Source organism: Sturnira hondurensis, unplaced genomic scaffold (genome assembly GCF_014824575.4).
Source record: "Sturnira hondurensis isolate 20B ecotype Veracruz unplaced genomic scaffold, ASM1482457v3 Scaffold0013299, whole genome shotgun sequence".
NCBI classification, from domain to species: domain Eukaryota; kingdom Metazoa; phylum Chordata; class Mammalia; order Chiroptera; family Phyllostomidae; genus Sturnira; species Sturnira hondurensis.
This window is the reverse complement of record NW_028085930.1, coordinates 3,917,259-3,932,164: the sequence shown is the minus strand read 5'-3', so window position 1 is coordinate 3,932,164 and position 14,906 is coordinate 3,917,259. Positions and strand designations below refer to the sequence as shown.

The following is a 14,906-nucleotide window of genomic DNA, read 5'->3' as shown; positions in this document are numbered from 1 at the left end:
TACATAATGTTTATTAATTCATGAATGTTAAAAACAGGCTGAAATTGATTGCATTATACAAGAACAAAACTGAAAATGTGACTTGGTGTTTAAAAGTCTTGTATTTACTAAAAATTTTAACCATTCTTGTGGTTTGTTACTAAATAATGAGCTAAGAGTGGCTTTAGATAAGTGTTTGCAAACACTTCAAATAACGCATTGGAAGTTTAAGTAGTCTTTAGTCTCTAAAAATAATAAGGCCATGTTGCATATAAATATATGCTGTATTTTTACCATATGTAATGCACACTTTTTTGCCCAAATTTTTTAGAGAAAATAAGGATGCGCATTATACATACGATTGGTACAATAACCCTGTGTATAATGCACACACAAGACATGGGTGTGCATTATACACAGGGGAGCATGCTATACATAGCAACATACAGTATTCTCTTTTTTTTTTAAAGATTTTATTTATTGATTTCCAGACAGAGAAGGGAAGAAAAAAGAGAGAGAAACATCAGTGTGTGGTTGCCTCTCACACTCCCCCCCACTGGGGACCCAGCATGCAACCCAAGCATGTGCCCTGACTGGGAATCGAACCGGTAACCATTTGGTTTGCAGGCCCACGATCAATCCACTGAGTCACAGCAGGCAGGGCCAATTTTTTTTAATATTGCTCTTATTAATAATCACCAACATCTTGTTGATAGGCAGGATGTCACAACACAGACAACTTACAGAGACAGGTAATAATAATACCGAACCAAATTATTTAGAATTATTAACATTTTATGCTCCTTATTACCTAGCTCTTCAATATCAACTTAATTTTCTTAATGTTTCTTGTCCCTAACCAATTGTCCACTGATTATACATATAAAGAATTAAAAAAAATGAAATAATATGACTAAGAGTTAACAAAACATATGACTAAGAATTAAAACAATTTAAAACCCTCATGGCAGACAGGAGCCAGCAGAATTATTAACTGGTTATGGCGCCACTATTTGGTCCAATATTTATTTGGTATCTCCTCATTAGGAAAAGAAAAAGTAGTTATTTTCTCTCTCTTTTCATAACCCCATCTAGCTCAATGTTTTAAAATAAAAACTTGAGAAGAAAACATTGGAGGCATCATCTTTCAATGCTGCTATAGCTTTCAGGAACAAATCTAATTTCTTTAGTTGTTATAGCACTGTCTAGTAGAATTTTTTTTTTTAATTCTCACATAAGGATATATTTACTGATTTTAGAGAGAGAGAAACATCGATGTGAGAAAGAAACATCAAATTGTTGCCTCCCAAATGCACCTTTACTGGGGATCAAACCGGCAACCTAGGTATGTGACCTGACTGGGCGGTTGGACTCCCAACCTTTAGGTGTATGCTATAGAACTCTCATGCAAGGATGGAAATGTTTTATATCTGCAATGCCCAATAAAGTAGTCCTTACCCAAATATGGCTACTAAGCACTTAAGATGTAGCTAAGCAGCCCTGGCTGGGTAGCTTAGTTGGTTAGAGCATCATCCCCATATACCAAGGTTGCAGGTTTGATCTCCAATCAGGGCACATATAAGAAGCAACCAATGAAGGCCTAAATAAGTGGAATGACAAATCAATGTTTCTCTTTCTCTCTCCCTCCCCTGCTCTCCAAAAATCAATTTTAAAAAAAAAGACACAGCTAAGTATAATTAAAGAACTGCATTTTAAATTTCATTTAATCTTAAGATTAAATAAAATTCTATCTTAATTGAATAAAATCTTAACTAATATTAAATAAAATTTAAAATGTCATGCAGCTAGTGGCTGCTGTATGGGACAGCACAGGCTTAGAATATAATCTGACTCTGATTCCAGGCAAAATGAAATAATGAGATTTACTTTCCCACCTGAAACAACAAAAAAACTGAACAATTGTTTTCAGATATTGGGCAAGAGCACAGAGGGGAAACGAAGCTGAGCCCTACAATTCCCCAGTTTACTACCTGGAGACAAATTTCAGACCCGCAGCACAGGGAAGAGGGACCCAGACAAAGCCTAGTGGTCCTCCCAAATTCAGAAGACAAGAATTGGGAGGCCAAGGCAACTGGACTTTTCAGGACAGAGTACTAGAGATGAGACAGCTGCACAAAGAGTGCCAGAGATTTAAACAAGGCCCCTTTCAAGTCTTCAGCTGATTAGCACATGCCTTCCCAGGAAACTACCCAAGGCTGAAGAAAGTAGCCTCCATGCCACCCCCACCCCCAGAAAGAAGTCAAGTTAAAGTCCCAATGCAATTCAGAGGCAGAAGATTGATTCCTAATCCCAATACCTACAGTAAGAAACATAATTCACAAGGCAATGGATACAATAGTCAGAAAATTCTTACTAGGTAGTGCAGAAAAATTAGCCCCTGAAGGTCCCACCTAATAAAACAAATCTCAAAAGGATCAAACTGTCTCCAAATAACATACAGTATTTTGCCCAAGTTTTTGTCCAGATTTTTGAGGGAGAAATAAGGGTGTGCATCATATATGGGTACAAAGATTACATACCATGGTTATAATAATCTCATGCGGCCTGGCTGGTGTAACAGCTCAGTGGATTGAGGGCGGGCCTGTGAATCAGAGGATCGTGGTTCGATTCCCAGTCAGGGCACATGCCTGGGTTGTAGGCCAGTTCCCGGCAGGGGATGCACAAGAGGCAACCATACATTGATATTTCTCTCCCTCTCTCCTTCCCTTCCCCTCTAAAGATAAATAAGTAAAAAATAAATAAACAAAAAAAAAAATCTCGTGTAAAGCATACAAAAATGTAGGTGCACATTATACATGGGAGCACACTGTATACACGGGAATAAAAGGTAACTTCATCCCCAAAACAAAGCTCAAAAATATTTTTTAAGATTTTATTTATTTTTAGAGAGAGGAGAAGGGAGGGAGAAAGAGAGACAAGCCAGCACTCAATCTATTGAGCCATGCCAGCCAGAGCAAACCTAAAAAAAAATGTTTATAGTACAAAACTATCTATTAATAAGGTAAAATTTCACAGACAAGGTATAAGTCATAATATCTACCACCTAATCAAAATTAATGAGGCATGCACAGAAGCAGGGAAGTATGACCCATAAAAAGCAGAAAAACCAAAGAGCAACAAACCTAGAAATGATAGATGATAGAATTAGTTGAGCAGAACCTTAAAAATTAGAGTCATTTTGACTTCCGCCAAGATGGAGGCATAGGTGGAAACACTGTGCCTTCTCCCACAACCAAGTTTGAATAAAACAAAGGTTTGGAGAAACAAAGACACAACCAAAGGACAGAAAATTGAATTATACGGAAGTCCGACTACATCTAACCGTTCAACGGGGACGGTAAGAGGGGCGGAGCCAGCAGCGAGCAGGGTCGGGCAGGACAGGGCCCCCGACCCAGGCGCGCAGGCAGACGGGAACCAGTTGGGGTGCGGGGCAGACCGCGGGCGCATATTCGCGCACAGTGAGACAGACCACGCAGGCCCCAGGGGGCGAGGGCTGACGGCGGTGGCACACTCGCGTGCAGTGGGACGAAACGCGTGGGCCAGGTGACGGCAGCAACTGCGGCACCGGTGAGGGCCGTGGCGGCAGGCGGCGGACAGGACGCCATAGTCCCTCTTTGACCCCGCCCCCACATACAACGTCACAACCCAGCGACTTAGTTGCCCTGTTCTAGTGAACACTTTAGGGCTCTGATCCTGCTATGGAACAGGCACGAACAACCCGAAAGATGGCGCAAGAAGAACTCAAAGTCCCAGAGCCAATAACTCTAAGCGACCAAGAAATTGCCAGCCTCTCAGAAGCACAATTCAGGACACTATTTATCAGGATGCTCACAGAACTGGTAGATTATAGTCACAAATTAGAGGAACAAAGTCACAAATTAGAGGAACATATGAAGGCTAAACTAATTGAAATGAAGGGAGATGCACAGGAAACCAATAGTGATGGAAAGGAAACTGGGACTCAAATCAATGGAATGGACCAGAAGGAAGAACAAAACATCCCACCAGAAAGGAATGAAGAAATGAGAATTCAAAAAAATGAGGAGAGGCTTAGGAACCTCCAGGACATCTTTAAACGTTCCAACATCCGAATTATAGGGGTACCAGAAGGGGGAAAGAAACAGCCACGAGTGGAAAACATATTTGAACAAATAATAAAGGAGAACTTCCCCAGTCTGGCAAAGGAAATAGACTTCCAGGAAATCCAGGAAGCTCAGAGAGTGCCAAAGAAGTTGGACCCAAGAAGGAACACACCAAGGCACATCATAATTACATTAGCCAAGACCAAAATGAAGGAGAGAATCCTAGAAGCATCAAGGGATAAGGGGACAGTCACCTACAAAGGAGTACCCATCAGACTGTCAGCGGATTTCTCAAAAGGGACCTTCCAGGCAAGAAGGGGCTGGAAAGAAGTATTCCAAGTCATGAAATCCAAAGACCTACAGCCAAGATTGCTTTATCCAGCAAAGCTTTCATTTAGAATGGAAGGACAGATAAAGTGCTTCTCAGATAAGGTCAAGTTCAAGGAGTTCATTATTACCAAGCCCTTATTATATGAAATGCTAAAGGGACTTATATAAGAAAAAGAAGATGAAAAATATTAACAGTGAAAGGACAGCAAACACACAGTTATTAACAACCACACCTAAAACAAAAGCAAACCAAGAGGACAGCTAGATCAGGAGTGGAACCATAGAAATGAAGAACACATGGAGGGTTAGAAACAGGGGGGTGGGAGGGGGAGAAGGGGGGAGAAGGCACAGAAAATAGCATAGATGGTAGGTAGAAAATAGATAGGGGGGAGGGTGAGAATAGTGGGGGAAATATAGAATCCAAAGAACTTGAGACACGTGGTTATAAACTAAGGGGGGCAGAATGGTGGGGGAGGGAGGGTGCGGGTGGAAGGGATTGAAGGGGGGGAATAGAACAACTGTAATAGTATAATCAATAAAATATATTTTAAAAAAAATTAGAGTCATTTTAACTGTATGCCATGTGCTCAAAATTGTTTTATGCACTTAGTAATAGAACTTAAAAATACATAAAGAAAAAAAACTGACAAAACTACAAAGAGAAACTGACAAAAGCATAATTATAGTCAGAGATTTCAAAAATTTACAAAACTAATAGAAAATCAATAAACAAGATTTGAACAACACTATCAAGTAACTTGTTAACATGTTTTAACTGATCAGAAACATTGTGAACCAACAACTGCCAAATAGGTAAAACAATCCTGATTTTTACCCCTGGTAATAATTCCAGATCCCCAAAAGAGTAGAATTCTGTGGTTCAAAATAGCATCTAGAGCACAAGAGACCTTACGAAATTCTCTATTCATGAGGATCACAATTCCGAATGTCTAGAGAAGCATACAGGAAAAATAAAAAAATTAAAAAGTGAACAAGGTTGGGACGGACCAAGAGCAAACTGGAGATTATTTCCCTACCTCCACTCCCAAAAGGAAGAAAGCCCTCTCACCTACAATCAATGATTGCCATGCCATAGTGGAATGTATACACTCACTGATAACTGTATAATTTTCTAGGGGGTGCCTAAAACCCCAATTTTTAAGTAAAGGATAGATTTTAAAACTCTGAACAAATTCAGTAAATTTTTAATCAAGCTGGAAAAAAATATCTAGGGGCCAAATTCACAACCAAATCTCCGCTCTTGTCCAATCAAATGAAACTAAGAGAAATTAAATAATCTGTCCAAGTCATCAAGGCACACAATCCTATCTGGCCATATTTAAAATACTGTGGACATGAACACAAAAGTCTACAGTTGTAGAAGAAACAAACTTGAGACCAAGAAGCCTTAGTGTGTTTACCTTCTCAGCAAACACATGAAAACTGTCTTCCAACAGTTGATGGATACAGTTTTATCAAAGGCTTTCTGAATTGTCCCAAAGGACAAAAAAAGAAAAAAAAATTCAACAGGAGACCATTGAAAAGAATGAGACTTGGGTAAATCGGAAGCAAAAGCTTTCTAAAGAAACCAACTTTTTAAAAGAAAGTTTATGGCTATTTCGCAGAGTAGAACTGAACTCCCTAACCTAGAGGTATTCAGAAAAGGCTTGGATGAACTTTCAAGAATATTACAAAAAGGATTATTTGATGTGAAGAAATAGCTGTATATATGATCCTTTCTGCCTAAGGTTGTATAAATTCTCATTATGAATAACCTAGTAGTGTCTTCCTTTTAAGGCCCATATAAAAGTTGAGCTGGTAAGCTCAATGACACCGTAAAGAGATCCATGAGACAGCCCACAGCTTCTGGTGAATATGACATAGTTATACCCTATGCCATACTGTGATGAAAACGTCCAGTCACAGGCTGGACAACCAACTGATTAACTGCAGAAGGATTCAGAATCCATCACAAAGATGCCTGAAGTAGAATGCCCCTTTCTAACCCTACATTCCTATATTACATATGGCCAGAGGTCCTAAACATCAGGCAGAGATTTAAACATCAAGGGAAAGACACAGAGAAATGTAAGCAAAACTAGAAAACAAGATATTGAAATATGACTTTTTAAAATAAAAAGATAAAGTTTAGAAAGTACACCAGAACTCGAAAAACAAATTTAAAGGAATCATACATAAAAGTAGCTAAGTACAGTGGACTCAGGAAAATGTCAACTGAGAAAAGCCAATACAGTAAGGCATTAACCAATGAAAGATGGCATGCTATAGATATGATCAACATGACCCCAAGTGCTGGTATGTGCACATACACACATACAAATGAAGAAAACAAAGAATTTAAAAAACTGATGTGCAAATTACCTTATTTTGCCATGTATAATGTGCTCCCGCATATAACGCACACCCACATTTTGTGTGCTTAATACGCAGGATTATTATGCCCATGGTATATAAGCAACCATGAATAATGCACATCCTTATTTTTTCCTCACAAATTGAAGCAAAAAACGTGCATATTCTAATGGCAAAATACAGTAATTTGAGAGACTGAAAACCACAACACCAAGACTCAGAAGACATGTTGTTTTACTATACCAAAAACATTAAAATTATTTTAAAATCAAAGTGTTTCTCACTAACCCCAATTCCCAACCACCATACATTTATTCAACATTGGCTCATCCTTCTCTTCATTCTCCTCAGGTACACATCTGATCTGCTCTAATTCCTATCTTAACTTCAACCTCTCTCACGCACCTGACCTCTCCAAAAGCCCACACCAAATTGCTAAATCACTGAAGAATATTTATTGGGCTGTCTTTATATTATTTCAAATCAGTCTATCTAAATTTTTCATATCCTGCCCTGGCTGGTTTAACTAGTAAGAGAGTGCCAGCCTGTAAACCAAAAGGTCACCAGTTCAATTCCCAGTCAGGGTACATGCCTGGGTTGTGGGCCAGGTCCCCCTAATTGGGGACTGTGAGAGGCAACCAATCTAAATATCACTTGCACAGAGATGTTTCTCTCCCTTTCTCCTTTCCTTCCCTTCTCTCTAAAAATCAATAAAATGGTTTTAAGTGCCTGCCATAAAAAAAGAAAATAAATTTTTCATATTCTTCCAAAACCAATGACTGCATTTGTGATATGAACTGAGTTACCTTTGCTCTTTCAATTTTTCTCATGCATCTGTATTAAACTACCAGGTTTTGTCAGTTCTTAAATATAATTCAGTATTTTATCAACTGTATATTATGTAAAAGCAATGAGCTAGATGTTTATAAATTTCAGAATAGGAAACGTCATTTAATCTATTCATAGTAAAATACACCAAACCATGGTAAAGTATAATACAGTGCATACCGAAGAATTAAAGTGCTTTGACACCCATAAGACAAAAATTTCCTTAGCATTATCTATGTTGTTCCCTTACCACTGCCACCACTATTCCATTATCAATCCCACATTCTACCCCCAAATCAATCTTTTCTAAAACACAATTTCAATTACATCACTTTCCTACTTCAAATGTCAGTGTCTAACCTGCGTCCAGCAGGTTGCTTCTAGCCCAGGATTGCTATGAATGCAGCCCAACACAAAATCGTAAATGTACTTAAACATTCTTTTTTTTACTCATCAATTTTTGTTAACATTTGTGTATTTAACATGTGGCCCAAAACAATGCTGCTTCTTACAGTGTGGCCAAAAAGTTGGACACCCCTTGGACAATGATGATTTGCAAATCCTCTGCCCCATATCAAGATGGGGAGTTAAAATGCAGATTACAAGGCCCTGCACACAGAAATTCTGATTCAATCAGTCTGATTTGATCATTGGGAATCTGAATTTTAGCAGGCCCTTTAGATTCTTTGATTTAAACAGCCTATAGAACACACTTTGGGAAGTGTAGGGGGACAAGTCTACAAGATAAACATCAAATTCCTTAGCCTGACATCAAAGCTCCCCTCACAAGGCCTCTGAGTAATCATTAAGAGCAAGGAGGCGCTCCTTCATGGATTCTTCATTACAAATAAACCTGATTTATTGCAGCCTCAACAAGTCAACTGTTCACCTCCCTCAAGCCTTAATGAAAATGAACACCTAACTTTGCCATTCCCTTTGGTCTCACTCAAGCCCCTACTTCCTGGATCTCACTAGACTGAAACAATTTCTCCTGCCTAATTCTACAGTACCACAAAGACTACTCTGAATGATTATTCAAATAATATTACTAACTTTTTAAAAAGTATTTTACTTTTACAGGGGAAGGGAGGGAGAGAAACATCAATGTGTGGCTGCCTCTCATGCACCCCTCACTGGGGACCCAGCCAGCAACCCAGGCATGCGCCAGCCCACGAATCCGACTGGCCACCCCTTAGTTCGCAGGCTGGCACTCAATCCACTGAACCATACCAGTCAGGGCGTATCATTAACTTTCTAGAACTAATTCTTACTATGCTAAAAAGGTAAACCATAAAAAGGATATTTTTCTTAGGAAAAGAAACCTAATCGTTAAACAGATACATGTGAAATAAAAGAAGTGTATCTACCATACAAATTATTATATATTGTTCTTCCTAACCAGCCCACTAGATAAATGCTCCCCACAGAATTCTTCCACCCTAGCAGATGTGACTCAGTTGCTTGGAGCGTCGAGTACAGAAAGGTTGCCGGGTTCAATTCCTGGTCAGAGTACTACTTAAGTTGTAATTCCATCCCTCGGCCAGGCACAAACAATCCCAGGTGAGGGCACATGGGATCCCAAGTAGGAAGGGCACAGGAGGCAACCAACTCGCCCATTGCATTTCTTTCTCTCTCCCCCTTATTCTCTCTCTAAAAGCAATGGAAATATGTCTTCTCTCGCCCATGACATTTCTTTCTCTCTCCCCCTTATTGTCTCTCTAAAAGCAATGGAAATATGTCCTCAGGCAAGGAGCAAAAAAAAAAAAAAAGAAAAAAGAAAAACAAGAATTCTTCCCATATCAGAGAAAACAGGCAAACTTAAGTTCCCTCATAAACCTGCTAAACCAAACTCTACTTGATGACCAGTCAGATTTACCCTAAACAATGAGGCAAACAATTGTTCAAAACAAATTATATGAAGGGAAATATATTTATAACTAATTTCCGAAATTTTTACATATGCAATAAAATTAATTTATAAATGATTCTATTATGATAGTTGAGATTTGGTATAACATTAAGTGCTTCTAACAATTGTTGGTTTACTTATCTGTCTTCTCCATAACACTAAGGAACATATGGGTAAGGGCCATGTGTCTTATTCACTTTTTTTATTCCAACACTTAGAACATCACAGGTGAATAATAAAGAGGTAATATGTGAGGTTTTCAAGATAAAAAGACAATGACTCTTCGAATATACAAATGACCAACAAGCATATGATCAACATCACTAATCATTACAGAAATGCAAATCAAAACCACAATGAGATACTGCCTCACACCCTTTACAATGGCGACTATCAATTTTTTTAAAAAAACAGAAAATACAACTATTGTTAAGGATGTGATGAATTTAAATGTTTAATCTGTTGGAAAGGATTGTAAAGTGGTGCAACCATTGTGAAAACCAATATAGAGGTTCCTCAAAAAATTAAAAACAGCCCTGGCCAGACAGCTCACTTGGTGAGAGCATCCTCCTGATGTGTCAAGGTTGTGGGTTCCATCCCCAATCAGAGCACATACAAGAGTCAACCAATGAATACATAAATAAGTGAAACAACAAATTGATGTTTCTCTCTCCCCTCCCACCTTCCTTCCCCTCCCTGTCCATTCCCCTCTCTAAAATCAATAAATGTTTTTTTTAATTTTTTAAAGATTTTACTTATTTATTTTTACAGAGAGGGGAAGAGAGAGGGAGAGAACATCAGTGTGTGGCTGCCTCTCATGTGCCCCCTACTGGGGACCTAGCCTGCAACCCAGGCATGTGCCCTGACTGGGAATCGAACCAGCAACCCTTTGCTTCTCAGGCTAACACTCAATCTACTGAACCATACCAGCTGGGCTTTTTTTAAAAAGTTTTAAAAAAAAAGAGAGAGAAATACCACAGAACATAGATATTTCACTTCTGGTTATATACCAAACAGAATTGAAAGCAGGGTCTCTAAGAGTTATTTGTACACTCATGTTCATACCAACATTATTCACAATAGCCAAGAAGTGAAGCAACTCAAATGTCCATCTTGGATGAGTGGATAAACTAAGTATAATACATACATACTACAGACTACTATTCAATCTTAAAAAGGAAGGAAATCCTGCCATGGCTACAACATGGATGAACCTTGAGAACAGAATGCTAAGTGAAATAAGCCAGTCAACAAAAAGATAAATACTGTATGATTCTACTCATATGAAGTATCTAGAGAGATCAAATTCTTAAGTAAATGAACTCAGGTTTGAGCAACATATGAAGTATTAATATAACACAATTATTCATACGACCTTTTAATTTAGCCTCCATCTAAAAGATGCATAGTTGAAAATAAGACACTGCAAGCTATATGTTCAAAGTTCACTTTAGAAGATTCTTGCTATTTATAAATTGTTTGCTCAGTCAAAAACCAAAGTTAATTCTGCTAAAAGAGAGAATTCAAAATTCGATTGGAAGAGATTCTTAAGATCTACTCCACTAATTCCAGTGGGGAGGGGAAAGTCTACAATGGTAAAATGAGACAAATAAAGGTAAGTTCATAAAGTAAAGGTAGTTCATAAAGTTAAATCTATTTGATTTTAAAGCAAATACTTTATTCTGAGAGCACATCCTTCATACTTTGAAACTTTGTCTTTTTAATGGTAACATCATCCATTCAACAAGCCAGTAAGTGTCAGGTACAGGCTACAACGATAAACAAGACAAAGAAAGCTCTCACCCTCTGGGAACCACCTACCTTCTAGTGGTACACTAGAAGTAGTTATCTTTTGTACACATAGGCAGTAGTAGAAAAAGATGATAGGGTTTTTGTCTTTAGTCCTCCATATTCAAAACAAAAACTTGTCGGCCTATGTCACCCTAAATCAGTGGAAAACACTAACCTCCACTCCCTTCCCATTTTATGTAAGGAGGTCCAAAACTACCAGGTAAATCAAAAGCCAGAACCACTTTGTTTCTAAACTCTAATTAAAACACCAAAAAATATTCATGTGCCCTGAGTAGAGATTTGATCATGATTAATTTACAGGACTCCAAATATCTCAGAGTAAAAGTTTTCCACTCAACAAGTCCTTCCAACTCTAACAGGATTTGATCCTACTTATGAAACTTGTTACATCAGCTGAGGACTTACAAGTGTAATGAAAAACTTAAAATCCCCAGGACATAATTTATCAAGTCCCATGACATTAAAAGAAATTATACTGTCTGGTAAGTGATAAAGCATGCCCCAATATTTACAGCAAGGGAGAAAAACTGACACAAAAAGTAGTGCCCACAGTAATTTCTGTTTCTGTGGCCTAGAAAGTACAGTAACTCTCTGGAGCATTGCTATCCCATCCACTAAAAGCTTCAGAAGGTTTAAATATACAAAGCAAATGAAAAACAGTGATAATCAGCTAATTAACATTTCAAAGAACAATGATAACAAAACCTGTAGTTCCAGAGAACAGTGTAGATTTGACAATAACTGACCTGACAGTTCGGTGTCTTCTCTCACCTCCTCCTCCCTCTCTCTAATTCTGTACCAAGGTGGGACATTAAGGACATAAAGTGTGCCAGACACTAAGTCCATAAACTTGTTCTCAGGGGTTCAAAAGGTTTTTTCCCCACTTAAAAATAAACCCACATGTAAAATAAATTTGGACAAACTAACTTGTAAAAGTAAGGTATAACCACCCCCTTTTGTAGATAAAGGAAGTTGAGGCAAAAAGTTAAAGCAACCTGTCTATACAAAAGTAGAAAAACCAAGATTTGTACCTAACTGCGAAGTTTGTAAGCCTTTTACTTTCCCTCCTTTACCTCCTCTCACTCTACTCCTGAGTGTCATAAACACCTACACGCAAGCCACTAGATAGAAGATAAAGGATAAGGAGGAACACAAAAATGTACCCAAAAGCAGTATTTTCCCTAATGTACCAGAAGAATCAGATATAAAAGCTGCACTGAAAGAGTTTTAAGTACCTAAGATTAGACAAAGAGTTACAGAGGTTCAAAGGACGAAGAGAACTTTTTATTGAAAGAAAGAAGAGGAAAACATAAAGCATATATGTATATTTGAAAAGGCAAAAACATCAACCTGGCTGAAGCAGAGTAATTATGTAAGAGAGCAGCTGAAAACAGGCTGAAAAGGTAGGACTGGGTCAGATGTTGGAAGGCCTGTTGAAACAAACTCCCTATCTACAGCATCAAGACAGGATTAAACTTTACTTTTATGTTATTATCTTCATGAAAGACAACTGCCCTAGTAATCTGAATGAGTGTATTATGTACTTCAACTAAAAGAGTCTAAGGCAGCACCTGATACAAAGTTGATTAAAAGCTGGATCTGAATTCAAATTAAGTAATTTTTTTCCTGTTGACAACCAGAGACATGGGGGGCAGGGGAAACTACATCATACTGCCAAAATTTTATGCCAACTACTCAGTTATAAGGGAGAAAAAGAATCCACAAATCTCTTCCTTAGGATGGTGGGGGAGGGTAGCTGAAGGAAAAAGAATAATTACAATGCTCCTCTGTCAGGAAAATTTCCCTTGTGTTGCCAAGACTGATTTTTAAAAAAAACTACTTTTTAATGTAGTATTATCCTTAATGTCTTTTTAATTCTGGTTAGAATCTGGGAAAATATTCAATTAGACCACAACTAACCTGAAGCCACTAATATGAATTTAGAATCCCAAGCATCTACATAATTCAAAACTACCACCTGCCCTTGAAATAGAGGGCTAAATCCCATCTATCTTGTAAAAAAGACTTTCCGGATCTTCCAGTGTTACCTGGATAACAATATCTAGCAAGTCAGGGTTGGCTGCCTCTCTCTTTCCCCTACATCACCATCATCATCACAGCAATCCCCCCAAAAGAAATGTTTATGGAGAAAAAAGATATACCAGCTCCATTTCCTTCATCCACAAACTACTAAAAGCTGTTAAGATTTTTAAAAGTCTCTTGTTTTATATTAAGAAACTGAGGCCCAGGGCAGTTAAGTGATTTGTCCAGGCTTGTGTTTCTCTATAAAGGTGTTAAGTGTCACCAGTCACAGAACTTAATCACATTCTAACACAGTTACTTAAATTTTTATGAGATTAAGTACCTGGTGTGCAAAAAAACCCCCACAATCTGCACTCCCTCAGTGCTTTGCCCCAGAACTATCAAGAAAATGCTAGCTGACTCTCAAATAGTCTCAAAATTACTCCTCTTTATCTAATTTAAGATCAAGTGAAAGCCTGAAATGCCTAAATTTACCAAGTTCTGACTAAAAGAGTGGATCAACAAAATCTCAAAATTTCTGGCAGAATAAGAATACGAAGTGGAATATATTATTGCCTCTTTTGGCCAATTGCCCTTTCCTTTGTATTAACACTTCGTCTAGGTTTTTTAAAAAAATTATGATACGTGCACAACTAATCCAAATTATCACTTTTGAGAAATTTCGATCTATTAGACAACTTAGATATTATCTTTATGTCTCAGAAATAACTTGAAAGTACGCCCCCAGCCCAAATTAACATTAAACACCTAAAACAACCCTCTAGCAGACCACAGTATATTAAAGCCACAAAAAAGTAAGAGATGTATTCCTGTAAAAATCCCATTAAAAAGCACTCGGTCCCCATCAAGTATTGCCTTGGCTCACTATCTACTATGCAACTATCAAAGCATTTGTGGAAGAACCTGGGGGGAAGTTCCGCACCGAGTTCACTAGCTGTGGGCATATCACATTCTTACCAGCACCCTCACATTAACAGTTTGCGGAAATGCAAACAGGCCACATGTCCATGTTTTAACCAAGGTTGGTATTAAGTCAACTCTTGTGTCGAAGTTAAAATTAAGAGGCAGCAGGATGCATGCTATTTCACCTTATTTTAAAAACCATCATCAGAAACGCTTAAGCAACTGGCTTAAGGCAAATTAAACAGTTTTGAACGTTCAGGCCACTGTACAAAGCGGTATGGAAATATTCTTTCTGAATGACGGGCAACAGTCCTTTGGCGAATTTCAAAACTAATGGCCGTAAACTACTGCACAAATAACATAAGCTTAATACAAACTACTATGTCATCGAACCGTTCCAGTTACCATTGCCCAGGTTTTTCAAAACAGGCCTTGAAAACGGAACAATAAAAAGCGTCTCACCGCAAACACAGCACGAGAGGGACTGTCGGAAGTAAGGCAAGAGCCTGTTAATCTCGGTAAACGCCTTGGGGTCTCCGGGGTCGTAGTTGAGCACTAGGCGGCTCGCGGAAATGTAGAGAGCAGTAGCATTCACGGGGTTCATTGCAGACACTTGGACACCGCTG

The 14,906-nt window shown here is 38.3% G+C and overlaps 1 protein-coding gene across 1 annotated transcript in view; it reads right to left on the bottom strand.

Moving 5' to 3' along the window:
* Nucleotides 1-14,902, bottom strand: part of MSL2 (MSL complex subunit 2) — a 33,475-nt gene extending 18,573 nt beyond the window's left edge. Inside the window, exon 1 of the mRNA XM_037061230.1 lies at nucleotides 14,743-14,902. Within this exon, the coding sequence (XP_036917125.1) occupies nucleotides 14,743-14,884 (142 nt within the window). The 5' untranslated portion in view covers nucleotides 14,885-14,902. The remainder of the gene's footprint in view (nucleotides 1-14,742) is intronic.
* Between the last annotated feature and the right edge of the window lie 4 nt (nucleotides 14,903-14,906).